At 39.6% G+C, this 27656-nt stretch overlaps 1 protein-coding gene across 2 annotated transcripts in view; it reads left to right on the forward strand.

Moving 5' to 3' along the window:
* Positions 1 to 27656, forward strand: part of SF3B1 (splicing factor 3b subunit 1) — a 79085-nt gene that overhangs the window by 49701 nt on the left and 1728 nt on the right. The window contains exons 5-24 of one of the 2 annotated variants that reach the window (XM_066232743.1): positions 357 to 471; positions 2302 to 2381; positions 3389 to 3559; positions 9237 to 9474; positions 10417 to 10629; positions 10720 to 10841; positions 12464 to 12661; positions 12757 to 12858; positions 13810 to 13989; positions 14973 to 15059; positions 15390 to 15660; positions 15944 to 16089; positions 16185 to 16331; positions 16479 to 16604; positions 17461 to 17682; positions 18721 to 18903; positions 18989 to 19100; positions 20502 to 20622; positions 21228 to 21359; positions 24518 to 24790. In XM_066232743.1, coding sequence (XP_066088840.1) covers positions 357 to 471; positions 2302 to 2381; positions 3389 to 3559; positions 9237 to 9474; positions 10417 to 10629; positions 10720 to 10841; positions 12464 to 12661; positions 12757 to 12858; positions 13810 to 13989; positions 14973 to 15059; positions 15390 to 15660; positions 15944 to 16089; positions 16185 to 16331; positions 16479 to 16604; positions 17461 to 17682; positions 18721 to 18903; positions 18989 to 19100; positions 20502 to 20622; positions 21228 to 21359; positions 24518 to 24790 — 3239 coding nt within the window. Of the gene's footprint in view, positions 1 to 356; positions 472 to 1940; positions 1997 to 2301; positions 2382 to 3388; positions 3560 to 9236; positions 9475 to 10416; positions 10630 to 10719; positions 10842 to 12463; positions 12662 to 12756; positions 12859 to 13809; positions 13990 to 14972; positions 15060 to 15389; positions 15661 to 15943; positions 16090 to 16184; positions 16332 to 16478; positions 16605 to 17460; positions 17683 to 18720; positions 18904 to 18988; positions 19101 to 20501; positions 20623 to 21227; positions 21360 to 24517; positions 24791 to 27656 lie in introns of those variants that run through there. The other variant, XM_066232744.1, reaches the window with a different exon arrangement.

Raw genomic sequence — 27656 nt, forward strand, 5'->3', positions numbered from 1 at the left:
TTTTTCATTAAAACCAAAGTTTATTCTGCTAAGGAAAACTCAATTCCCAGGGAAGCCCACATATTCTAGGAGTTAAGTTGTTAAAATGTTTTGAAGAGGGTTGATTTAGGAGAATCAGAAATGATACTTAGTTAATTTTATAAATGTAGTCATGAAGAATTCAACTATGGAAATACAGACATGGGTATTGTCTCATTTCTTTATTACTTTTTTTCATATTAACATCTCTAAAATGATACAGTATATTTATTAGGCATTTATTAAACATTTTACGTGTTTTATAATCTGATTTTTGTTTATGATACTTTTTGGTTATTTAATAAAGTGGGTATTAAGTGAGACTTGCCTCTTTTCAGTATGATCCATTTGCTGAACATCGCCCTCCGAAGATTGCCGACCGGGAAGATGAGTACAAAAAGCACAGGCGGACCATGATAATTTCCCCAGAGCGTCTTGATCCCTTTGCAGATGGTAATTCTTTCCCACTTTTCTATAAGTATTCAAAAATTTGTTTGTATTGTCTTTAGCCCTTTGATTTTTTTTGGCATGCTTATGAATTTGCTTTTCTTTTTTAAAATCCCCCTTATTATAGATGTGTATAGATTTGGTTGAAGTCACAGGTGTCATATTCTTCATCTTTGTAATGCAAGTTTTCTTTCCAGGTAGAAGGACAAGAAAATAATGAGCCAATGCCATAGAAACGCAAAGGGTTAAAGGTTTTTCTTTTACTTTTGTTTTGGGTATGCTTTCTATACTTTGAACAAATGTTTTTCTGCTCAGAATACTTTCAAATTATTGGAAGTTTTCATTACAAATCCTAGAGTTTAGGATTGTTACTTTTGAGAAAATTTCTCACATTAGAGCTCCCTCCATATTGCTCTGAATATAGTTTAGTAAATGCACCTACTTTGCTTTAAGCATACTTAAAATTAAAACAACAGAAAAAAAAATAAAACAAAAGTATGTATACAAAGACTTTGATATTTTTAATAGTTGGAGTCTGTTTTGCTAATTTTAGTGTGCAGGTCAGCACAAGGGGCATAGTGAACCTGATGGAAGCTTTCCTCGGGTGAGTGAGTTTCTAAATCAAAATTAGGTGCCTGTTTCTTAAAATGAGATTCTGCTGCAGGTTTACAAATTAGACTTTCAGCCTGCATGAATTAGTAGGGATATTCTTTTTTTACTTGCATAATTGTAATTGATTTAAACATGTATGTCAGAATTCACAGGCCCATACTAACTGTCCTTAATTTCTTTCCTACAGCAGTACTGCTATATGCCAGTCCTGTCTGCATTCTTAAGGGTGCAGTTCAACACATCCTCTCTAGATTATGGTGAAAAAGTATTCCAAAGGAAGTCTTATCTGAGCTAGTGTCAGAAAGAATGACACTACCAATTGGGCATGATCTTCAGCATAGGAAATGTCTTAGAATTTTATTATCTTTTTCCTAAATTGTGATGCTATACTACTGTATAGCTAATTATCACATTTCTAAAACATAGTGTGCCTCTGTGAATCTTGTTGTGTACTGTTTGGGCTTCTTTAAGATATTTTGAAGTTTTGAAAAGCAAATATTGAAACTTTAACCAAGAGACACTCTCTTTGTACACCATTTCTCTGCATCATAATAACTGGTAGAAAGTAATATATTCAAGTAATATGTTTTCAGTTACAATTTATACTTTGTAAGAAAATAAAAATGTTTCTGGGTCAACAATTTCAAAAAGCATGAAGCCCTTTTAATAACATGACACGAGAGTAATAGGTGTATTTTTAAAAATCAGATTTTCTAAACTATTAACTGTTTTAGAACATTGTATGAAGAATTTAGCTAGTTATAGTTATTTGTAGTCAGGATTTTAACAGCTTGCGACAGGTAATGTTTTGAATATAAATATCTTTCCAAAGTGTTACTAATGGTAAAGAGATAATTTTCTAGGCTTCTATTCTGCTGCTTGAAGTCAGAACTGCTGATGGAGACAAAGGCACGAAAGTGTACGTATTCCGGATTAGCAACCCAGGAACCCATCACTTCTGAAGACTAAAATTGTGCTGTCATTTTGCTTTTATATGCATTAAAATATTTGTTTTAAACTGCTGTAGATATGTTTGTGTTCAAACAGGTTAAATTGATCAGCAAACTCAATAAAAAGTAAGATGTATAATTATTAAAGTTTTCCATCAAAAATAAATTAAATGATTATGGAATAACATAATATTAGAGCAGGGCAGATAAATCAGTTGAACCTAATTATCTTTTATTTATTGTACTCTTGTCCTGTTGCTGTTCTTTTCTGCAGGAGGGAAGACCCCTGATCCTAAAATGAATGCCAGGACTTACATGGATGTAATGCGGGAACAGCATTTGACTAAGGAAGAGGTAAGAACATGCCTTTTTTTAAAAATGGAGACAAAGAAATAGGAACATTGCTCTGTTCCTATATGTGCCCCGACCAGTGATTAAACCCACAATCTTTGTGTATCAGGATGATGTTCTAACCACCCAAGCTATCCAGCCAGGACTGAACCTGCTTTTCTTGTAATGGTTGTGAAAGAACATAAGAAAGTTAAGATAGACTTCTATATTTCCTTTTTATTTGCTGTACAAGCAATTCAGTAGTATTAATAAAAGTTGAAAAAGAACCTTACCCAAAATTCTACCACCTCCCAAATTAAATTTTCACTTTTCTATATCCTTTTCTAGTCCCTGGCCCCTTGGCCATATATATACATATGTATCTTCTATTGAATGCGTCTGTGGGGAGGATTGACACAGTATGTCTGAAGCCAGTGTGTAAGGAAAAACCCAAATAGTTAAATCATCCCTTGAAAAACCCCTAATTCTCCCATGAATATGGATGAACAATTCCGAAGAATTTCTACTGGCCTCCATAACTTTATTAGGAATATGTAATAAATTTGTTGTATGGATTAAGTGGCGTGATGGAACTCCACTTGACAATCATAGGATAAATTAAATGCTTTTGTTAGGATGTTATATATTTTATTTTTATAGTTATACTTTAAAGTTTTTCCTTTTTTACCACTTTCTATGGTATCACATTTTCTGAAACACTGTTTATGTGACTTTTAAATAAAACTTTTTCAAAGAACGCATTTTGGTTCTCCACCATTGACTGAAGATTTACTTCACTAACTGTCAAGTCAGGTGCTGTGTAATCTTCTATACTTGTTTATCTGTTCTATAGAAAGACACTGTATCAAACTGGAAATACAGAGAAGAGAGGGAAAATAAGGGGCAGGAACTACCAGCTGCATTGAAAGGAGATTGAAGAATAAAGTGACATGAAATATATATGATTTTACTAATGATTTAAAAGTATACTGAAAATGTCTTAAAGATACTCACTATTCAAATATTTTCAGAGAGAAATTAGACAACAACTAGCAGAAAAAGCTAAAGCTGGAGAACTAAAAGTTGTCAATGGGGCAGCAGCATCCCAGCCTCCCTCAAAACGAAAGCGGCGTTGGGATCAAACAGCTGATCAGACTCCTGGTGCCACTCCCAAAAAGTTATCAAGTTGGGATCAAGCAGAGGTGATTTTATTTTATTTTGTCATATTATTATTATTATTACAGTTTTTATTTTCTCATATGAAATGTATTCATCTGCTCTCATGCCATAACAGGATATCACAGACTGGGTGGCTTAAACAATAGATGTTTTTTTTCTCACAGTTCTGGCATCTCTAAGACCAAGGTGCCAACTGAAAATCGAGGGTTTTTTTGTGTGTGTGGCAGAGACAGAGTCAGAGAGAGGGACAGATAGGAGCAGACAGACAGGAAGGGAGAGAGAAGAGAAGCATCAATTCTTCGTTGCACTCCTTAGTTGTTCATTGATTGCTTTCTTATATGTGCCCTGACCGGGGGGCTACAACAGACCGAGGGACCCCTTGCTCAAGCCAGTGACCTTAGGTCCAAGCTGGTGAGCTGTGCTCAAACCAGATGGCGACCTTGGGGTCCCATACCTGGGTCCTCAGCATCCCAATCCAATGCTCTATCCACTGCGCCACCGCCTGGTCAGGCTGAAAATTGAGATTTTTTTTTAATTTCACTTGCCTGTGGAGACAAATCGGCAAATATATTGCTGCGAGAGATGTCAGTGCTTACTGCCTATGTTTTCTTCTAAGATGCTTATGGTTTTACGGTTTACATTTAAGTCTTTTATCCGTTTTGAGTTTATTTTTGTGAATGGTGTAAGTTGGTGGTCTAGTTTCATTTTTTTGCAGGTAGCTGTCAATTTTCCCAAAACCATTTGTTGAAGAGGCTGTCTTTACTCCAATGTATGCTCTTACCTCCTTTGTCAAATATTAGTTGTCCATAGAACTGTGGGTTTATTTCTGGGTTCTCAGTTCTGTTCCATTGATCTATATGCCTGTTCTTATGCCAGTACCAGGCTGTTTTGAGTAAAATGGCCTTATAATATAACTTGATATCCGGAAGTGTGATACCTCCCACTTTATTCTCCTTCTCAAGATTGCTGAGGCTATTCATGTTCTCTTTTGGTTCCCTATAAATTTTTGGAATATGTGTTCTATATCTTTGAAGTAAGTCATTGGTATTTTAATTGGTATTGCATTGAATTTATAGATTGCTTTGGGTAATATAGACATTTTAATGATGTTTATTCTTCCTAACCATGAGCGTGGTATATGCCTCCACTTGTTTGTATCTTCCCTGATTTCTTTTATCAATGTTTTATAATTTTCCGAGTACAAGTCTTTATAATCTCCCTGGTTAAATTTATTCCTAGGTGCTTTATTTTTTTGGTTGCAATGGTAAAGGGGATTGATTCCTTAATTTCTCTTTCTGACAGTTCATTGTTAAGTGTATAAAAACGCTTCTTATTTCTGAGTATTGATTTTATATCCTGCCACCTTGCTGAATTCATTTATCAGGTCCAGTAGTTTTTTGACTGAGACTTTAGGGTTTTCTATATACAATATATCATCTGCAAATAATGATAATTTTACTTCTTTTCCAATTTGAATGCCTTTTATTTCTTTTTCTTGTCTGATTGCTGTGGCTAGGACTTCGAGAACTATGTTGAATAAGAGTGGTGAAAGGGGGCACCCCTGCCTTGTTCCTGATCTTAAGGGGATTGCTTTTAATTTTTGCCCATTGAGTATGATGTTGGCTGTGGGTTTGTCATAGATGGCCTTTATCATGTTGAGGTATGTTCCCTGTATTCCCACTTTGCTGAGAGTTTTGATCATGAATGGGTGCTGGATTTTATCAAATGCTTTTTCTGCATCTATTGAAATTATCATTTGGTTTTTTTCCTTCCTTTTGTTTATGTGATGAATCACATTGATTGATTTGCAAATATTGTACCAGCCTTGCCTCCCAAGAATAAATCCCACTTGATCATGGTGTATGATTTTTTTCATATATTGCTGGATCCAGTTTGCTAATATTTTGTTGAGGAGTTTTGCATCTAAATTCATCAGGGATATTGGCCTATGATTTTCTTTCTTTGTGTTGTCTTTGCCTGGTTTTAGAATCAAAATTATGCTCATCTCATAAAAGGAGCTTGGAAGTCTTCCTTCCTCTTGAATTTTTGAAATATGAGATTTTTTAAAACAATATATATGCTTTACTCACCTACTGGAAAATTTTTCAACTTTTAAGTAATATATATATAATTTTTTTTTTTAATAGTGAGTCTTAAATCTATTTTAACTATGCAAGTTTGCAAACAGCTAACTAGAACCCATATTGGATAAAGCATCCAATTTCCAAATGGATACTTATATAATACTTATGAGTCATTATTTAAATACAAATTTTGTTTTTCTTACACCAAGTCACCTACTGGTCTGATATATTATCTGCACTGTGCAGATTTTTTGCTATCGTGCTTATCTAACATCCTATATCACCTACCACTTAGTCTCTATTCCAATTGCCATGGAACCTGTGATTATTTAGATTACACTCCTAATCTTTTTTGTATTTTTCTGAAGTGAGAAGCGGGGAGGCAGACAGATTCCCACATATGCCTGACCGGGATCCACCCGGCATGCCCACTAGGGGCGATGCTCTGCCCATCTGGGGTGTTCTGTTACGACCTGAGGCGGAGGTCATAAAGCCATCCTCAGTGCCCGGGCCAACTTTGTTCCAATGGAACCCTGGCTGCGGTAGGGGAAGAGATAGAGAGGAAGGAGAGGGAGAATGGTGGAGAAGCAGATAGGCGCTTCTTCTGTGTGTCCTGGCTGGGAATTTGAACCTAGGACTTCCACACGCTGGGCCAGTGCTCTACTGCTGAGCCAACCTGCCAGGGCCTCTAATCTTTTTCCACTGATCTTAGTTGGCAGCATCAGTTAGAGTAATATTACAAATGTGATTGAAAGTATAAATTCATCTTATAGATTGAAATCATGGTGATACTTAGTTATAATTACTGAGGTGATCCAAAACGCTTATGTTAACCAAATACACAGCCTGACTAAGCGGTGGCCCAATGGATAGAGCGTCAGATTGGGACTTGGAGGACCCAGGTTCGAGACCCCAAGGTCGCCACTTGAGCCCAAGGTCACTGGCTTGAACAAGGGGTCACTCAGTTTGCTGTAGCACCTCATAAAGGCACATATGAGAAAGCAATCAATGAAGAACTATGGTGCCGCAACGAAAAATTGATGCTTCTTTTTTTTTTTTGTATTTTTCTGAAGCTGGAAACGGGGAGAGACAGTCAGACAGACTCCTGCATGCGCCCGACCAGGATCCACCCGGCACGCCCACCAGGGGCAAGCTCTGCCCCTCCGGGGCGTCGCCCCGTCGCGACCAGAGCCACTCCAGCGCCTGGGGCAGAGGCCAAGTAGCCATCCCCAGCGCCCGGGCCATCCCCGCTCCAATGGAGCCTCGGCTGCAGGAGGGGAAGAGAGAGACAGAGAGGAAGGAGGGGGTGGGGGTAGAGAAGCAAATGGGCGCCTCCCCTATGCACCCTGGCCGGGAATTGAACCCAGGTCCCCCGCACACCGGCCAGGGCCTGATTGATGCTTCTTATCTCTCTTCTTTCCTGTCTGTCTGTCCCAATCTGTCCCTCTTTCTGACTCTGTCTTTGTCAAATAAAAATAAAATCAAATACACAACGAATTGAATGAACACACAAAAACAATAGTTCTTACAACTCGATGGGCATGTGTTTTAAAGCCTCAGTTTGAGAACTACTTAAATAACTAAACCTGAAAATTTTTATTTTTTATAAGTAAATTTTTATTTTAATGGGGTGACATCAATAAATCAGGGTACATATATTCAAAGAAAACATGTCCAGGTTATCTTGTCATTCAATTTTGTTGCATACCCATCACCCAAAGTCAGATTGTCCTCCGTCACCCTCTATCTAGTTTTCTTTGTGCCCCTTTTCCTCCCCCCCCATCCCCCACCCCCACCCCCCCGTAACCACCACACTCTTCTCTGTGTCTCTTAGTCTCGTTTTTATGTCCCACCAATGTATGGAATCCTGCAGTTCTTGTTTTTTTCTGATTTACTTATTTCACTCCGTATAATGTTATCAAGATCCCACCATTTTGTTGTAAGGGATCCGATGTCATCATTTCTTATGGCTGAATAGTATACCATGGTGTATATGTGCCACATCTTCTTTATCCAGTCTTCTTCTTTTTTTTTTTACAGTGACTAAAGCCTTTAAGCAAACTCTTGGCCAATACTGCAAGAATCCATAAAAGAGTAGTGTCCTTAACATGTTCACCAAGTCCAAGTTGGCCCCAGCACCATGCCAAATCCCTGAAAAATGCAACCCAACCCCAGTTCAGTCTGGTAGGAGCTGTCACAAGGAGCAGGAGTCCAGGGAAAGTTCGCATGGCACTGGAATTGTCACAATTCTATACTTTGCAGCTCACGTCCAAGTCCCAATGACCACTGCTTCTAGCTGGTAATGATTCAGGTAGACTGGAAAAGCCATCTGCAGCATGTGTAGAGATGGAGCTTCTGTTCTCCTCTGCCTGGAGAGATGAGACCAGGTTGCTTTTCCCTGGAGCTCTGCGACTGTGGCTTTTTAAAGAGAATCTTGGGATACACTAAGCTGGGTGGCAAAGGTAGATTCATAATAGAAGTTGGCAAAAGGGGGAAAGAGAGCTCTAAATTAGGAGTAGGTCCCAGCCTGAAATATGAGTGGGGCACTGAGGTAGGAGGAATAAAGGAAACACTGTATATTAAACAAAGCAGCAGAAAATAGGACTATCTACACCCACAACAGAGATCTTCGAGGGAAGAATAAAAAACCTGACTATTCAGGCAAGACATAGTTAAGTGGCCCTGGTGCAAATGAGATCAGTTTACCTGCTTCTTGGGAAATGAAATTTTTTAAATTGAATTCATTGAAGTGACATTGGTTAATAATATTGTATAGGTTTCGGGTGTACTGTTCTATTACATCACCTGTATATTGGATTATATGTTCACCACCCCAAGTGAAGTCTCCTCAGTACAATCCATACCCTCTTCTACTGCCACCTGCCCTAAAGCTGAAATCTTTGATTGCAGACCAAGACACAGAAACCTTAATGACTTTCCCAAAATCACAGAGCTAATACGGCAAAACTAAGATTCATACTCAGAATGCAGTGTTTTTACACTAAGGGTTTTCACTGCTCCAAATTAAAACTTGAATTGTTTATAGTTGCAAACATTTCCTAGAAAGTATGTATTTCGAAACAGAAGGATAATCTACTCTAACAATTATAGAGAATAAAACCAAAGCATTTATTTGCTTAAATTTTTTTGTTTTTGTTGAATTTATTGGGGTGACACTGGTTAATATTATAAAATGAATAGCTTTCACGCATATAATTCTTCAATCATCTATATATTGTATTGTGTGTTCACAATACAGATCAAGTCTACAAAACCTATAGATCAAATCTCCCTCCATCACCCTTTATCTCCCCTTTACCCTCTTACTGACCTCTACCCCCTTTCTCTCTAGTAATCACCATACTATTGTCTGTGTCTGAAATTTTTGATTGGTTTTTTACTTAATTTCTTGATTGTTTTCATCCAGCTCCCCAACTCTCCTTTCCTTTGACAGCTGTCAGTCTGTTCTCTGTGTTTATGAGTCAGTTTCGATTTTATGTTGTTGATTAGATTTCGTGTTAGTGAAATAATATTTGAAATTTTTTGACGGATATTTTTCAGTTATTTTTATGTGGATGTTTAGGTGTGTGAAATAAAATAATTTTGCTCTGTTAAGACTCCTGGACATACTCCTTCCTTAAGATGGGATGAGACACCGGGTCGTGCAAAGGGAAGTGAGACGCCTGGAGCAACCCCAGGCTCAAAAATATGGGATCCTACACCTAGTCACACACCAGCGGGAGCTGCTACTCCTGGACGAGGCGATACACCAGGCCATGCAACACCAGGCCATGGAGGTGCAACTTCCAGTGCTCGTAAAAACAGATGGGATGAGACCCCCAAAACAGAAAGAGGTACTTCTAGTGGAGTCTGGGCATGTGTTTGGGTGAATTGTTGACTTGATAAGTGGAGTGTTTCAGCCAAAATCTGTTCTTTCTAGTCCTAGCTAGATGGGCAAATTACCAACTGCTTTACAAAGAACTGAGCAGATCATATGCCTAATTCATTTCCCTTTTTGAAGAGTTTTAACATTTATTTTAGGAAAAACTTGAGAAAGAAAGTTTTTAGGTCATAACCTCTTGTTTTTTATTGTGGTAATATGTACATAACATGAAACTTACCATTCTTACCATTTTAAGTGTATAGTTCATGGCATTAGATACATTCAGTGTTGTACCACTATTCATTCTAGAACTTTTTCATCATCCCAAACAGAAACTCTAGACCCATTAAAAAGTAACTCCCCATTTTTGTCTCCTCCCAGCTCCTGGTAAACTATTTTCTGTGTAACTTTTCTAAGTTTTATCTTTTGTGTAAACTGTTAAATTAATTGTTTCTGAGATTAGCTGTGGCAAGTTAAGATTTAATAATATATCTAGTATATTAAAATTTTATAAAGAATTTTTAATGTGGGAGAGTACTTAACATGTAATGAGTGTAAAAAGCAGTGTATAACTGTACTTACAGAGCAATTTCAACTGTATAGAGAAGTGAAAAGTGGCTCAAGATACATAAAGTGGCTGTCTGTGGGTTGTGAAATTATGGGTGTTTAAAGAAATAGTTTTCCTATTCCCTAATGTTTGCTGTGCATTGTTTCTGTAATCAGTGGCAAAGAAACAAATAGTGAAGGGGAAGATAAATATGAAATATTTAAACCTCAAATGGGCCTTTATATTAGGAATATCCTGTTTTTTTAACTTGAACAGTTTGGGAATGTTATGTGTTTAAGAATAAAAATAAATTTTTGACACTGGTAAAAATGTTAGACTGTACACACTCACTCTTTTTCTCTACAGATACTCCTGGCCATGGAAGTGGATGGGCTGAGACACCTCGAACAGATCGAGGCGGAGATTCGATTGGTGAAACGCCCACTCCTGGAGCCAGTAAAAGAAAGTCACGTTGGGATGAAACACCAGCTAGTCAGATGGGTGGAAGCACTCCTGTTCTGACCCCTGGAAAAACACCAATTGGCACACCAGCCATGAACATGGCCACCCCTACTCCAGGTAGAAACTCTTAACTGTCTTGTATCCTGAGCATCGTGTTATGATAACTATTTGCACTATAGATTGTTAAAAATTTTTGCTCTTCATTAGGTCACATAATGAGTATGACTCCTGAACAGCTTCAGGCTTGGCGGTGGGAGAGAGAGATTGATGAGAGAAATCGCCCACTTTCTGATGAAGAATTAGATGCTATGTTCCCAGAAGGATATAAGGTAATAACATGGAATGTGAATGTGATGGTTTTTAGGATGTGAATTTTATTTTAAATATTCTTTCAAAAAATTTGTAAGTCATGTTTGCACTGGCTTTATTTCAGTTCTAAAGAGTGTAATAGGAGTGAAGAAAAATGAATGACATGCAGCTTTTTATTACTTTTGAAAGGTGAGAAATCTCAAGGACTTGTTAGGATCATATACTTTGAGAAGTTCTGCCTTGCGGGTATGAAGTAGCTTGTTTCAGTTAATAAGTAGGTCCAAGATTAAGCTCACGTTAGGTTATGGTTATTTAACTTTGTGTCTCACAAGGTTTTGTGTTTGATAAGTTCATAGATTGCCCATAAAAGAATATTCTCTTTTAGCAACCTGAGGTTTTTTTGAACTATAAAATTTGGGGGGTACCTGATACTCAAGGACCATTTGCTAGTCTGTGAGCATATAGATGATGTCATAACCAGGGTTAGACCTAAGTCATCTGATGATCTTTACAGAGAGAGCCTTTTCTGCCAATTCCTATTGCCTTTTTACAGTTTGTATATTTTTTCCCTCTTATTAGGTTTATATTAAAGTATTTGTTTCAGGTATTCGTGAATTTCTGGTTTATAACTTTTTGTAGCCTCTGCTTAAAAGCTGTCAGTATAGATACTGTGTGCCTACTATTGACTGCCTGAGTTCATACTTTTTTTCATTCAGTGAGAGGAGGGGAGACAGAGACAGACTCCTGCATGCACCCCGACTGGGATCAATCCAGCAAGCCCACTAAGGGGCAATGTTCTGCCCATCTGGGGCATAGCTTGGTTATTGAGTAATCAATCTCTTCCTAGCATCTGAGGCTGAGGCCATGGAGCCATTCTCAGCACCCAGAGCGAACTTGCTCCAATAGAGCCATGGCTGCAGGAGGAGGAAGAGAGAGAGAAGTGAGAGGGATAGGGTGGAGAAGTAGATGAGTGCTTCTGTGTGCCCTGACGGGGAATCAAACCCAGAACATCCATATGCCAGGCCAATCTCTACCACTGAGCCAACCAGCCAGGGCCCTGAGTGCATTCTTAATTGCATTCATTGATTTCTTTAATAACAACAGGAGGGAAGAATCTTCAGTGAATTTTTTTTTATTCAAATTGTGTTTATTTTACAGGTCTTTGGTAAATAAATATATTGTGGTTTTAGTTTATATGCATTTAACTGATATTTGTAAAGTGACAATAGGATTTGCTTTTAGCAGAAATTTATGTGATTCTTATTTTATTATTAAAATACAACCTTTTATACATTGTTTATGTGTACTTTTGTGAGCTTAGTTCCATCTATATGACATGTTGGCTTGTCAGCATGTTTATATAGATTAATGTTTGAAAGTGATCAGAATTTTATAACTTCATTTTCCCACACTCCTAATATACTTAAATTTTATTGGCAGACAAGAAATACGAATATTTGTCATACATATTTTAAACTTATAATCAAGAATTTAAAATGGGATCGCAAATAATTTGTCTCCAAGCAAAACTTTTTCTAGCTGACAAGCTGTAAAATACTTTAAATGCAAGTATTATTTATTATGTTATTCCTTAGTTTATCAAGTCAGGAAAACCCTAATCTGTTTTTTTCAACTGTATTAGGTACTTCCTCCTCCAGCTGGTTATGTTCCCATTCGAACTCCAGCTCGAAAACTGACAGCAACTCCAACACCTTTGGGTGGTATGACTGGTTTCCACATGCAAACTGAAGATAGAACTATGAAAAGTGTTAATGACCAGCCATCTGGAAATCTTCCATTTTTAAAACCTGATGATATTCAGTACTTTGACAAGCTTTTGGTAAGTGATAGTAACAAATAAGATGATTTTTATTTAGGATTCAAAATGATAATGTCTTAGCCCACCTTTAAATTAATTTCTTTTTACTCTATTAGGTTGATGTTGATGAATCAACACTTAGTCCAGAAGAGCAAAAAGAAAGAAAAATAATGAAGTTGCTTTTAAAAATTAAGAATGGAACACCTCCAATGAGAAAGGTAAGTACCAGCTCATTAAATTATCATATTCATTGTAATTTTATGTTTAGAAACCTGTAATTAACCTCTTCAGCTTTACCCAAGGGCACAGTATGAGGGAATAAAAGATGTATAACATGAAGAATTTAGCTTTATAATTAAGGAATTTTATGCTAATAGGGATGTTGAAAAATGAGATTCCTTTTTTGTCCTCAAGGCCTTTAAAACATGCTAAAGACTCATTCCTAAGGTAATAGAATTATGTGAGGACTTGGAGTAGTACCATATATGGCTTGAAGATGGGCAATCCTTTAGGACCGTGGTTCTCAACCTTTCTAATGCCGTGACCCCGCAATACAGTTCCTCATGTTGCTGACCCCAAACCAAAAAATAATTTTGGTGGCTACTTCATAACTAATTTTGCTACAGTTATGATTCGGAATGTAAATACCTGATATGCATTATGTATTCTCATTGCCTCTCCGCCTCCTAGGCTTCTGTCCTCCGGCGCTTGTTGCACCGCCCACTGATGTCAGCAAGCGCTGGACACACGTAATGCGCTGCTATGGACTGTGGAGCATTCCCCCGCTTCCCCCGCCCCTTAGGCCCCAGAGGGACGGGTGGAGGATGCAATCACGTCTGCGCAGGACCGCAGGCCATATGTATTTTCCGATGGCTTTAGGCGACCCCTGTTTTGGTCATTCGACCCCTGCTGGGGTCGCGACCCACAGGTTGAGAACCGCTGCTTTAGGGGAAGTAGAGTTTTATAACCCCAGTATGTCTATTCTATTGTCTTTTATTAACTGAAACATTGAATTTCTTTCATAGGAATTCAAACTTTGATTGAAGTGAACTTAAGCTACTCTGTAAAGTTTACACTGAAAGTTTGATTACAGAAAATCATGGAGTAAATTACTTTTTCAAAATGCTTAATTACAAAGAAACAAATGTTTTACTTTTATTTTCCCTTAGGCTGCATTGCGTCAGATTACTGATAAAGCTCGGGAGTTTGGAGCTGGTCCTTTGTTTAATCAGATTCTTCCTCTACTGATGTCTCCTACACTTGAGGATCAAGAACGGCATTTACTTGTCAAAGTTATTGATAGAATATTATACAAACTTGATGACTTAGTTCGACCATATGTGCATAAGGTTTGTTTTCTTTTTTTTTAATTTTTTTTTTCTTTTTTCTTTTCCATTTTTCTGAAGCTGGAAACGGGGAGAGACAGTCAGACAGACTCCCGCATGCGCCCGACCAAGATCCACCTGGCACGCCCACCAGGGGCGACGCTCTGCCCCTCCGGGGCGTCGCTCTGCCATGACCAGAACCACTCTAGCGCCTGGGGCAGAGGCCAAGGAGTCATCCCCAGCACCCGGGCCATCTTTGCTCCAATGGAACCTCGGCTGCGGGAGGGGAAGAGAGAGACAGAGAGGAAGGGGGGAGGGGAGAAGCAAATGGGCGCTTCTCCTATGTGCCCTGGCCAGAAATCGAACCCGGGTCCCCCGCACGCCAGGCTGACGCTCCACCGCTGAGCCAACCGGTCAGGGCCGGTTTGTTATTTTCTTTTTCGAGAGGCAGGGAGAGATAGGAACCAGGAACATTGAACTGTTCCTATGTGTAGTGATCAGGGAATTGAACCGGCAACCTCTGTACTCTGGGATGACACTCAACTGACTGAACTAACTGGCCAGGGCTCATTTGCTTTATTGAGAGGAGAAGAGGAAGAGAAAAATTTATGTTCTTACAGCACGCCCTTTAGTGTTAAGAACGCCCCCCCCCCCTTTTTTTTTTGCTGGTGGCGATTATGGATTGCAATTACAAAGTGCAGATACAGATAAGTTTTTTTTTTAACAAAATATTAACTATTTGTTAGTCTGTGTAGTTAATAGTTCCAAATTTTCATCTTCATATGGGATTTGAAATTGTACAATTAAAATTCTTAATTTGTTCCTTGATTAAAAATAACCGATAATTATAAACTTTCTAATAAAACGAGTTTTGTATATTTGTGTTTTTAGATTACATAAAGGACATGCTATAATAAAAAAATTTTCTTTCCTGTATGTATTTAATTCTGTTATATGAGTATGGCATCAGTAATTGGTGTGGAAATTCAGCTTCTTCTCTTTTTCAGATCCTTGTGGTCATTGAACCATTGTTGATTGATGAAGATTACTATGCTAGAGTGGAAGGCCGCGAGATTATTTCTAATTTGGCAAAGGTATTTTTACTCTATTTCTAAGGAAGAAAGTTTTATATCTGTTGATGGATTACTTGATTATTCAAGGAAATGGTTAAGGGTTAATTTTACTAATTTATGACTTTTTGTTTTTATTAATTTTAATGGGGTGACAATTGATAAATCAGGGTACATATGTTCAGAGAAAACATCTCCAGGTTATTTTGACATTTGATTATGTTGCATATCCTTCACCCAAAGTGAAATTGTCCTCCATCACCTTCTATCTGGTTTTCTTTGTGCCCCTCCCCTCCCGGCACCCCCTCCTTCTATTTCCTCCCCTAACTTATGACTTTTTTCTTGACCTTTTAGGCGGCTGGCCTGGCTACTATGATTTCTACCATGAGACCTGATATAGATAACATGGATGAATATGTTCGTAACACAACAGCTAGAGCTTTTGCTGTTGTAGCTTCTGCCCTGGGCATTCCTTCATTATTGCCCTTCTTAAAAGCTGTGTGCAAAAGCAAGAAGTCCTGGCAAGCAAGACACACTGGTATTAAGATTGTACAGCAAATAGCTATTCTTATGGGCTGTGCCATCTTGCCACATTTGAGAAGTTTAGTTGAAATCATTGAACATGGTAAGTTATGTAACTTTGTCTATAATTTATAAGACAGGTGCCCTGAAATTTGGTTTACTGATTTGGGAGACATATTGAAGGACTTTATCAATACATAAGCACCATATAGTTTATAATGGGATTTGTGATATTATCTGCTAATAGGCTGTGGTTTATTATGGCTTTTGCCTAATTTTGTCTAATGTGAACAGATTCTGCAGTTAGATTATATTGCTAGTCTCTGGATGATCTGGAAATTAGGTACTATTTTTGTTTAGTTAAAAACCTGTATTTGGATTTATAGGTCTTGTGGATGAGCAGCAGAAAGTTCGGACCATTAGTGCTTTGGCCATTGCTGCCTTGGCTGAAGCAGCAACTCCTTATGGCATCGAATCTTTTGATTCTGTGTTAAAGCCTCTGTGGAAAGGTATTCGCCAACACAGAGGAAAGGTAGGTTACCAATTGGATTTTTTTTCCTACTCATTAAACCTAAGGCAGCTTTAATTCAATTTTCTAAGTATATATATATGTTTACTTTAAAATAGGGTCTGGCAGCCTTCTTAAAGGCTATTGGATATCTTATTCCTCTCATGGATGCGGAATATGCCAACTACTATACTAGAGAAGTGATGTTAATTCTTATTCGAGAATTTCAATCTCCTGATGAAGAAATGAAGAAAATTGTGCTTAAGGTAATTGTTCCAAATTATTGTTGTTTTAGATTTATTCATCTAAATTGGGTGTGTTTTATGGTTCAGATAGAATTTTTAAAGCATTAAAAAAAACTTGTATATTAAACCAGGACTGTTTTCATGATTATTATTTTTTTAACCTTTTAGGTGGTAAAGCAGTGTTGTGGAACAGATGGTGTAGAAGCAAACTACATTAAAACAGAGATTCTTCCTCCTTTTTTTAAACACTTCTGGCAACACAGAATGGCTTTGGATAGAAGAAATTACCGACAGGTAAGCTTTTTTGGGGGGGGGGGTATTTTTCTGAAGCTGGAATCGGGGAGACAGACAGACTCCCGCATATGCCCGACCAGGATCCACCTGGCACGCCCACCAGGGGCAAAGCTCTGCCCACCAGGGGGTGATGCTCTGCCCCTCCGGGGCATCACTCTGCCGCGACCAGAGCCACTCTAGCGCCTGGGGCAGATACCAAGGAGCCATCCCCAGCGCCCGGGCCATCTTTGCTCCAATGGAGCCTTGGCTGCGGGAGGGGAAGAGAGAGACAAGAGAGGAAGGAGGGGGGTGGTGGAGAAGCAAATGGGCACGTCTCCTATGTGCCCTGACCGGGAATCGAACCTGGGTCCCCCGCATGCCAGGCCGATGCTCTTCCGCTGAGCCAACCGGCCAGGGCCAGTAAGCTTTTTTAAAAAAATATTTTTCAAAATTTTTTATAACTAATTCTTGAGTCAGTTGGAATGCATCTTACACATTATTTTTTGCCGTGGTTAAACCACATGATTTGTATGTGCTTGATTGTGAAAGGAAAAGTGTTTTAATTACTCAATTAGCTTCCACTTTGATTTTGCATTTTAGAAGACATATCCTACTATATATTGATGTTTTTGTCTAGTAAATAAAAATATTTGATCTGGCTAGGTGAAACATGAATATAATCTTACCTCTTAAATCACCTTGATTCAAATTTAAATTTTTTCGGGTAGCTCTCAAAAACGTTCTGAAAGTAGGAGTTGAATATTCTCATCGTGTTTTACTGGATGAATAATACCTTTAGAATTTTTGCTTTTTATGATATATCTTTATTTCCTTTTAAGAGCAGTAAATTCAGTGGTTTTATTCCCCCTCTTTTTAGTTAGTTGATACTACTGTGGAGTTGGCAAACAAAGTAGGTGCAGCAGAAATTATATCCAGGATTGTGGATGATCTGAAAGATGAAGCTGAACAGTACAGAAAAATGGTGATGGAAACAATTGAGAAAATTATGGGCAACTTGGGAGCAGCTGATATTGATCATAAACTTGAAGAACAACTGATTGATGGTATTCTTTATGCTTTCCAAGAACAGACTACAGAGGTAATGATACTAATTAGTACAAGCTGCCATTGATTTACCTTTTTTTTTTTTTAATTTTTATTTTTCCGAAGCTGGAAACGGACAGTCAGACAGACTCCCGCATGCGCCGGACCGGGATCCACCCGGCACGCCCACCAGGGGGCGATGCTCTGCCCCTCCAGGGGGTTGCTCTGTTGTGACCAGAGCCACTCTAGTGCCTGGGGCAGAGGCCAAGGAGCCATCCCCAGCGCCCGGGTCATCTTTGCTCCAGTGGAGCCTCGCTGTGGGAGGGGAAGAGAGAGACAGAGAGGAAGGAGAGGGGGAGGGGTGGAGAAGCAGATGGGCGCCTCTCCTGTGTGCCCTGGCCCGGAATCGAACCTGGGACCTCTGCACGCCAGGCCGACGCTCTACCACTGAGCCAACCGGCCAGGGCCTGATTTACCTTTTTTAAATTTATTTTTTCCTTTTTACCCAAGTGAGGTGGGGAGATAGATTTCCACATGCACCCCGACTGGGATCCACCCGGCATCCCCTGTCTGGGGCCAATGCTCTGCCTACCACGAGCCATGTGTACAGTTGTGCTGTTTTTAATACCTGAGGCATAGGCTCCATGGAGCCTCACTGCCCGTGCTAATGCACTGGAACCAATTGAGCCATGGCTTTGGGAGGAGGGGAAGAGAGAAAGAAAAAAAGATAAATGGAGGGGAGGGGTGGAGGTTCTCCTGTGGTTCCTGACTGGGAATTGAACCTGGGACATCTACACACCAGGTTGATGCTCTACCACTGATCAACCAGGCAGGGCCTCGCCACTGGCTTTCATATTGTAAAAAATTATGTTACTTTTCAAGCAAATATCACTAAAAAGTAATTGAATTTGAAATAATTTTTAAAATGCTCGTGTTCATTTTCAGTTAGCTATGAGGAGATATTCTATCTCGTTTTTAAATTCCATTGTTAAAAAACTGAGTATCAGTATATGCCAGCCTTTCATTCATAAACTGAATTCTAGTCCCAATGAATGTAGTTTTTTTTTTTAATTTAACTTTTTTCTCTTTTCAGGACTCAGTCATGTTGAATGGGTTTGGCACAGTGGTCAATGCTCTGGGCAAACGGGTTAAACCTTACTTGCCTCAGATCTGTGGTACAGTTTTGTGGCGTTTAAATAATAAATCAGCAAAAGTTAGGCAGCAGGCAGCTGACTTGATCTCTCGAACTGCTGTTGTCATGAAAACTTGTCAAGAGGTAAACCTTTATGTCAGATTCTTATTTCTTCGTGAAACAGTTTAATGTGAAAAGTAACCGTTTAACATTGTTTCTTTTACTACAGGAAAAATTGATGGGGCACTTAGGTGTTGTTTTGTATGAGTATTTGGGTGAAGAGTACCCTGAAGTATTGGGCAGCATTCTTGGAGCACTGAAGGCCATTGTAAATGTAATAGGTATGGAATTTGCTGGTCATGTAAGAATGTTTTTGCTATGGTGTTTAACTTTTTTTTCTTTTTAAGTAAAATACAGAGTTGAGTCATGATTTTTTTTTTTTGCATACTTCAAAATTATAATTGAGGAAATACCACAAAAATCTTATCTCCCAAAACCCATTTATATTTTACTTAAAAGAGAAAAAAAGGGCAATTTTGGGACCTGCAAGAGAGGTGGGAGTAGTCAATGCAAAAAGTGTCTCTCTCGAAATACATTCATGGGCAGGGGGACCACTCCGATGTTTTAATTTACTTTTAGGACAAAATATGTTTTTACTCAACTTTGAATTAATAAGTGATTATGCAGTTTTTTCTCCTTTAAGTTTTAGGAACATAATCAGGGAGAAAAGTGAATTGCTAAAGTTCTGTTCTGGTGTTTTTATTTATATCCAGTTCTATAAAACTATTCAGTTTTCTAACCCAAAATAAAAATTAGTGTATTACAAATGCTCTTGGATGTGAAGAGCAAACTTTTATTCCTTAAGGTCATTATGATGAAACAAACAGGTGGTCTCCTATGTTTAATCTCTCATTGTAATTGTGACTATTGTGAGAGTAACTTCTGCAAGGGCTAGAGGGGTGGAAATAACCTAGCAGGAGGTCATAATATATGCTGGCTGTGATGGCCACTGTTTCCTTTTATGTAACATCAGAGACCTTAACAATTGCACTTACATATAATCCCCAATTCGGCCTTGTCCCTTATACTTAAAGATAGAGATAGCTACTTGGCCAGAAATCAATTACTTGGCCACTTGTGGGGCTCTAGTTTGCAGGTAATTGTAAACCATATTGTTGGTTAGGGAAACATGGGAAAAGAAATGGAGAGAGAATCAGAGCAAGCAATTCTAGTTAGAGCAAGAGCCCCTGCCAGCTGCCTCCTTTTTTCTCTCTTCATAGGTGTAAATACCATCCAAGTATGCCCTGCATTGCAGGGAGACTGGAGATCTGTTTGTTTTGCAGTTAAAGGGTAAGGGGGCCCTTTCTGGAAAATTTTGCTTTAATTTACATGTCTACCTCTGGCTTATATTGTTGTGTATGGCCGGAACATAAGCTGTCCACATATTTAAATATCAGTGTACAAATACATTTCAGAACCAGATAAAACTTTTTTTGTTGAATATCCATCATTCTTTAAATCACTTCACTAATTTCTTTCATTTCTATGCATAATCAGAAGTTGTTAATAAAGAGTTAACGACAATTCTAAGTCTGGTCAGAATCTGGGGCCAGATTCTTTCCATAGGCAGCTGTAAGTTTATATTTATGCCTGGTCATGTATATTACATTGCTCAGTAAAAGGTAAAGAACAGCGGTTGCCTTTCAAATGTTAATTGATAGTGTGTTGACTCTGTTAAATAGGTATGCATAAGATGACTCCACCTATTAAAGACCTACTGCCTAGACTCACTCCCATCTTAAAGAACAGGCACGAGAAAGTACAAGAGAATTGTATTGATCTTGTTGGACGTATTGCTGACAGGTAAGCAGATTAAACATTTTTATAAGCATTATTGGTTTTCATATTTAACCACTTTTTATTTATTTTGCAGGTTTGGCTAATGTAAGTATATATAATCAGGCTATTCAGTATTAATATTTTAGTGAAATTTCAATTTATATAGTAACGGGAGGGTTGGCAATATATTGTATTTCTTGTATATAAGACGCACCTTAATTTTAGGGCCCTAAATTTGGGAAAAAAAGTTTACATAAAGTTATTGAACTCAAATTTTATTCATCGTAAAATTCATACAACTCATCACTGTCAAAAACTCCCATCCATTAGCTTGCCCTTATCTATGTCTGATGATGAATCACTGTCTTCATCTGTGGCATTTGAAATGTCACACTTCTACAACCATTGTAATAAGACGTTTCCAGTTTTTAGACCTCAAATTTTGGGAAAGGTCCGTCTTATACATGAGGGAAATATGGTAGTTTTAAGACAAACTATCGCTTTGAATGATAATATTTTTATTTAATGCTTAAGGTGAGTTGGTAATTGTTTTCAGAACTGAAATTTGCAAATTTACCTTTTATAACTTACGGTCACAAAAAAATTAACTTTTTTTTTTTTTTAATTAGGGGAGCTGAATATGTGTCAGCAAGGGAGTGGATGAGGATTTGCTTTGAGCTTTTGGAGCTCTTAAAAGCTCACAAAAAAGCTATTCGTAGAGCTACAGTCAACACATTTGGTTATATTGCAAAGGCCATTGGGTGAGTACTGTTTACTTGCATACATATATTTTTTTACTTTGTAATAAACCTATTGTGGTGTTGAAAAATACTTGTTTCTTTAGACATTTAACGGGTGAAATAAAGCAATTGTGAAGACTTTTTTTGTGGCAGAGAGAGAGGGACAGATAGGGACAGACAGACAGGAAGGGAGAGAGATGAGAAACATCAATTCTTTGTTGTGGCTCCTTAGTTGTTCATTGATTGATTTCTCATATGTGCCTTGACTGGGGGGTTACATTAAACCGAATGACCCTTTGCTTGAGCCAGCGACCTTGGGCTCAAGCTGGTGAGCCTTGTTCAAACCAGATGAGCCCGCGCTCAAGCTGGCGACCTTGGTCGTCTCGAACCTGGGTCCTACATGTCCCAGTCCGACACTCTATCCACTGCACCACCACCTGGTCAGGCTGAAGACTCTTTATTTAACCACTGACCTTCAGTTATGGAAATGTTTTCTTAAATTTAAATCAAATTAATATAGAGGGGAGGGGTTTTTTTGTTTGTTTTTTTGTTTTTGTATTTTTCTGAAGTTGGAAATGGGGAGGCAGTCAGACAGACTCCCGCATGCGCCCAACTGGGATCCACCTGGCATGCCCAACAGGGGGCGATGCTCTGCCCACCTGGGGTGTCGCTCTGTTGCATCCAGAGCCATTCTAGCGCCTAAGGCAGAGGCCACAGAGCCATCCTCAATGTCCGGGGCCAACTTTGCTCCAATGGAGCCTTGGCTGCGGGAGGGGAAGAGAGAGACAGAGAGGGAGTAGAGGGGAGGGGTGGGAAAGCAGTTGAGTGCTTCTCCTTGTGCCCTGGCCAGGAATCGAACCCGGGACTCCTGCACGCCAGGCTGACGCTCTACCACTGAGCCAACCGGCCAGGGCCGATGGGAGGTTTTTAAATTTTATTTAATCACATCAAATATTTTCAGAGTGGAAAGTTGCCATTCTCAAAATAATTTCAAGATTTTGTAGGGCCTCTTTAGGATAGTACTTGAAATGTTTGGACCAGTTCTTAATTTAAAAATCAGCAGAATTCAAGGCTTACATTAGTGTTTTATGTGTTTTAAATTTTTTTCTTTAACCCACAGCACTGGCCAGATGGCTCAGTTGGTTAGAGTATTGCTCTGGAGCACAGGTTGCTCGTTCAATCCCTGGTCAAGGCACATACAGGAACAGACCAATGTTTCTGTGTCTCTCCCTTTTCTCTCTAAAATCAATAAATTAAAAAACCCACAGACTAGTGAATTATAGCTATTTTATTAATACATCTATGGTATTTGCTTGTATTCTGTCAGAATCGAACTATGTACATATTAGTAATAAAATGATTTTAAGCAATAAAACATAACTAAAATCAGATTGATTAAAGTCTTCCCACCATTTCCTTTTTGGTAGCAGTGTTATTTATTTAGCGTTAATAAATATTCACAATGAGCCCTGGCCGGTTGGCTCAGCGGTAGAGCGTCGGCCTAGCGTGCGGAGGACCCGGGTTCGATTTCCGGCCAGGGCACACAGGAGAAGCGCCCATTTGCTTCTCCACCCCTCCGCCGCGCTTTCCTCTCTGTCTCTCTCTTCCCCTCCCGCAGCCAAGGCTCCATTGGAGCAAAGATGGCCTGGGCGCTGGGGATGGCTCTGTGGCCTCTGCCCCAGGTGCTAGAGTGGCTCGGGTCGCAACATGGCGACGCCCAGGATGGGCAGAGCATCGCCCCCTGGTGGGCAGAGCATCGCCTCTGGTGGGCGTGCCGGGTGGATCCCGGTCGGGCGCATGCGGGAGTCTGTCTGACTGTCTCTCCCTGTTTCCAGCTTCAGAAAAATGAAAAAAAAAAAAAAAAAAATTCACAATGAATAGCTGTTGTGCTTATGTTTAAAGGAGAATAGCTTTAGTGAATGTGTATGGGAGGGAAGATAAGAAAAAGAAAATAGATTTTGTAAGTTGTGGCATGGGAGATGTCAATTTGTATACTATGATAAGGTTGCCTCACTCTGGTGGCTATGGTTTTTGTTTGTTTGTTTTTTGTATCTTTCTGAAGCTGGAAATGGGGACCCAGTCAGACAGACTCCCTCATGCGCCCGACCGGGATCCACCCGGCACGCCCACCAGGGGGCGATGCTCTGCCCATCCGGGGCATCACTGTGTTGCGACCAGAGCCACTCTAGCGCCTGGGGCAGAGGCCAAGGAGCCATCCCCAGCGCCCAGGCCATCTTTTGCTCCGGCTGTGGGAGGGGAAGAGAGAGACAGAGAGGAAGGAGAGGGGGAGGGGTGGAGAAGCAGATGGGCGCCTCTCCTGTGTGCCCTGGCCTGGAATCGAACCCGGGACTTCCACATGCCAGGCCGACGCTCTACCACTGAGCCAACTGGCCAGGGCCTTGGTGACTATGGTTTTAATGCTCAAATAATCTAAACATTTAACTTCATGTTTCAGGAGATTTGCTAAAGACTCCTGAAATTACATTTGAAAGTGAATTCATATGAATTTTTTTTATTGAAATGGACACTAAATATATTTTTTTATTGTTTTTTTGTGTGATAGAGACAGATAGGAACAGACAGGAAGGGGGAGAGATGAGAAGCATCAGTTCTTTGTTGCAGCACCTTAGTTGTTCATTGTTTGCTTTCTCATATGTGCTTTGAACAGGGGGCTACAGCAGAGCAAGTGACCCCTTGCTCAAGCTGGTGAGCCCATGCTCAAGCCGGGCAACCTTAGGTTTTTGAACCTGGGTCCTCTGCGTCCCAGTCCAACGCTCTATCCACTGCGCCACCACCTGGTCAGACTAAATGAAGTTCTGAAGTAGAAAAAATAATGCTAGTGACTTGAAAGTATTGTATTTTATCAATTATTACGTTCCCAGTGATTACTTACTGTGAAGTTTTTTTTAATTGATTGATTTTAGAGAGACAGAGGAACCAGAAACAGAGAGAGAGAGAGAGAAAAAAGCATTCATTTGTTGTTCTACTTAGTTGTGCATTCATTGGTTGCTTCCTGTATGTGTTCTGACTGGGAATCGAACCTGCAACCTTGGTGTTTTGGGACAGTGCTCTAATCAGCCAGGTTCTACCATAAAATTTCATGCCTGTGCGATTTTTCTTTTCCCTCTGAAAAGTTTTGACTTGTAATCTAACAGTTTACTGACATTTATTTTTTTCAGCCCTCATGATGTGTTGGCCACACTTTTAAACAACCTCAAAGTTCAAGAAAGGCAGAACAGAGTTTGTACCACTGTGGCAATAGCTATTGTCGCTGAAACATGTTCACCATTCACAGTACTACCTGCCTTAATGAATGAATACAGAGTTCCTGAACTGAATGTCCAAAATGGAGTGTTAAAATCACTTTCCTTCTTGTTCGAATATATTGGTGAAATGGGAAAGGACTACATTTATGCTGTAACACCATTACTGGAAGATGCTTTAATGGATAGGTAAGTGACTTGAATGAAGTGCAAGAAAATAGTTAAAATTCCTGCTTTATTTTAGAATTTATGGAAATAATCATTCCATGACCTGTTGTACCATGTAAAGAAGGGGAATGCTAGCCTGAATTTTTATGAAACTCAACTATAACCATTGTTTTCTTCAAGTAATATAGATGCTACAAGTTCCCTAATCCCCTTTTTAATTCTTCATATCTATTAGACTAAGTACATTTTGAAAACCAGTAACAATTTTTTAAAAAAATTACTTAAAGTCAAATAATAATTAGAGAAAATGCTGAGCATGAGCTTTTGGTATGGCAGTGAGACCTTCTCTTTCTAGCTTTTGTTACTGCAGATGAAGCAAAGATTTCCGTTAGGCGTTTGAACTGAGCCTATCAGAGACACACTGTTGGCACTGTATGTCCCAGATTGTTCAGATGGGGACCATTGATTTACTGCTTCTTGAGTTGACAGTGGATTTCTGATACCTTTAACCATTTAGACTAATGTAACTTTTAAACACAAAAGTAACTAAAGAAAATGTAATGGAAAGTCAAGGTCCAAGTAGTAAGGGAAAAGGACTGTTTCATTTTCCCTGTTTTTTTTAGGAAAAATAAGTTACTTATGTTAGAGCCCATTCGGTTACTTTTGTTTACAGATTAAAGTTACTTTTAATTGTCTTCCAAAAGGGAGATTTATCAGGACTCAACAAGATACCACAAGTAACTTGTAAGGCAGGGAGACAAAATAAGAATTATACTCCATAAAAGCCTGCCCAGCTGGAGCCCAGTAAAGTAGGAATAAATCATACTTTGTATTCTTCTGCGACATGTGTCTGCACCATCATAGTACAGTCATTGATGTACGTGACCTACTGTTAAAAATTCTGTGCGCTAATTAGTTGAGGGTGATAAAGCCATTGAAAATTATTAAATGAAAAGAAACAATACTTTAGTTGGGAAATTTATTAATAAGAATACTAGTGAAATAAGTAAATCAGAAAAAAGCTAAAAACTGTATATGGTTTTACACATAGGTGGGATATAAAACTGAGAGACTCATGGAGATAGATAAAGTGAAGTGGTTACCAGGGGGAGGGAGGTTTGGGGGAAGCTCATAAGGGGGGACACATACAAGGTGATGGAAAATGATTTAGCTTTGGGTGATGGGTATACAACATAATTGACTATTTAAATGATGGAATGATGTTTGCCTGAAATCTGTGTACACTTATTGATCATTGTCACCCTGTTAAAATTAATTTTCTAAATTAAAAAAATAAAAATAAGAATACTAGTAAGTTCAAGTATTTTCTTTCTTGTACCTTTAAGGTACTCTTACTATCTTTGAGGGCAGAGTGTGAACTAATTTTATATCCTTCACAAACCCCATTAGTCAATGTTTCTACATAGTTAAGTAATTATGAAATTAATAATTCAATGATTTATCACAAATATAAATTAAGTTAGCATAGGAAATGATAGAGTTCTTTATTTCTGTATGTTTGAAAGAAATGATTGGTCCTTCTCTTTCTCTCCCCAAATTATGTTTTGTTTGTTTGTTTTAGTGAGAGGGAGAGATGAGGAACATCAACCCATAGTTGTATCACTTTAGTTGTTCATTGAGTGTTTCTCATACGTGCTTTGATGGGAGGCTCCAGCTGAGTCATTGACCCCTTGCTCAAGCCAGTGACCTTGGGCTTCAATCTAGCAACCTCTGGGCTGAAACCAATATCCACGGGATCATGTCTATGATCCCACACTGAAGCTGACAACCCCATACTCAAGCCAGCAACCTCGAGGTTTCAAAACTAGGTGCTCAGAATCCCAGGTTGATGCTCTATCCATTGCGCCACCACCTGGTCAGGTCCCAAATGATGTTCTTGTTTTTTTATTTATTTATTTATTTATTTATTTTTATTTTTTTTCATTTTTCTGAAGCTGGAAACAGGGAGAGACAGTCAGACAGACTCCCGCATGCGCCCGACCGGGATCCACCCGGCACGCCCACCAGGGGGCGACGCTCTGCCCATCCTGGGCGTCGCCATGTTGCGACCCTCCTGGGTGTCGCCATATTGCGACCAGAGCCACTCTAGCGCCTGGGGCAGAGGCCACAGAGCCATCCCCAGCGCCCGGGCCATCTTTTGCTCCAATGGAGCCTTGGCTGCGGGAGGGGAAGAGAGAGACAGAGAGGAAGGCGCGGCGGAGGGGTGGAGAAGCAAATGGGCGCTTCTCCTATGTGCCCTGGCCGGGAATCGAACCCGGGTCCTCCGCACGCTAGGCCGACGCTCTACCGCTGAGCCAACCGGCCAGGGCTATTTTTATTATTTTTTAAATATTTTTCTGAAGCTGGAATCGGGGAGACAGTCAGACAGACTCCCGCATTCACCCGACTGGGATCCACCCAGCACGCCCACCAGGGGGCGGCGCTCTGCCCACCAGAGGGCAATGCTCTGCCCATCCGGGGCTTCGCTCTGTTGGGACCAGAGCCACTCTAGCGCCTGAGGCAGAGGCCACAGAGCCATCCCCAGCGCCCAGGCCATCTCTGCTCCAATGGAGCCTCGGCTGCGGGAGGGCAAGAGAGAGACAGAGAGGAAGGAGAGGGGGAGGGGTGGAGAAGCAGATGGGCGCCTCTCCTGTGTACCCTGGCCAGGAATCGAACCCAGGACTTCTGCACGCCAGGCCGACACTCTACCACTGAGCCAAATGATGTTCTTGAATGAGGCCAGGGATTTATAATTTTAATTTAGTTATCTATTGTATACAGCAGGGGTAGTTTTATATCTACCTCCCACTTTTGTATCTCTGTTAGTAGTAAAATTTTCTAACCACCCACCAGTTCCACAGTAATGGTGATTTATAAAGTAGGGAAG

This window comes from Saccopteryx bilineata, chromosome 5 (assembly GCF_036850765.1).
Source record: "Saccopteryx bilineata isolate mSacBil1 chromosome 5, mSacBil1_pri_phased_curated, whole genome shotgun sequence".
Lineage (NCBI taxonomy): Eukaryota > Metazoa > Chordata > Mammalia > Chiroptera > Emballonuridae > Saccopteryx > Saccopteryx bilineata.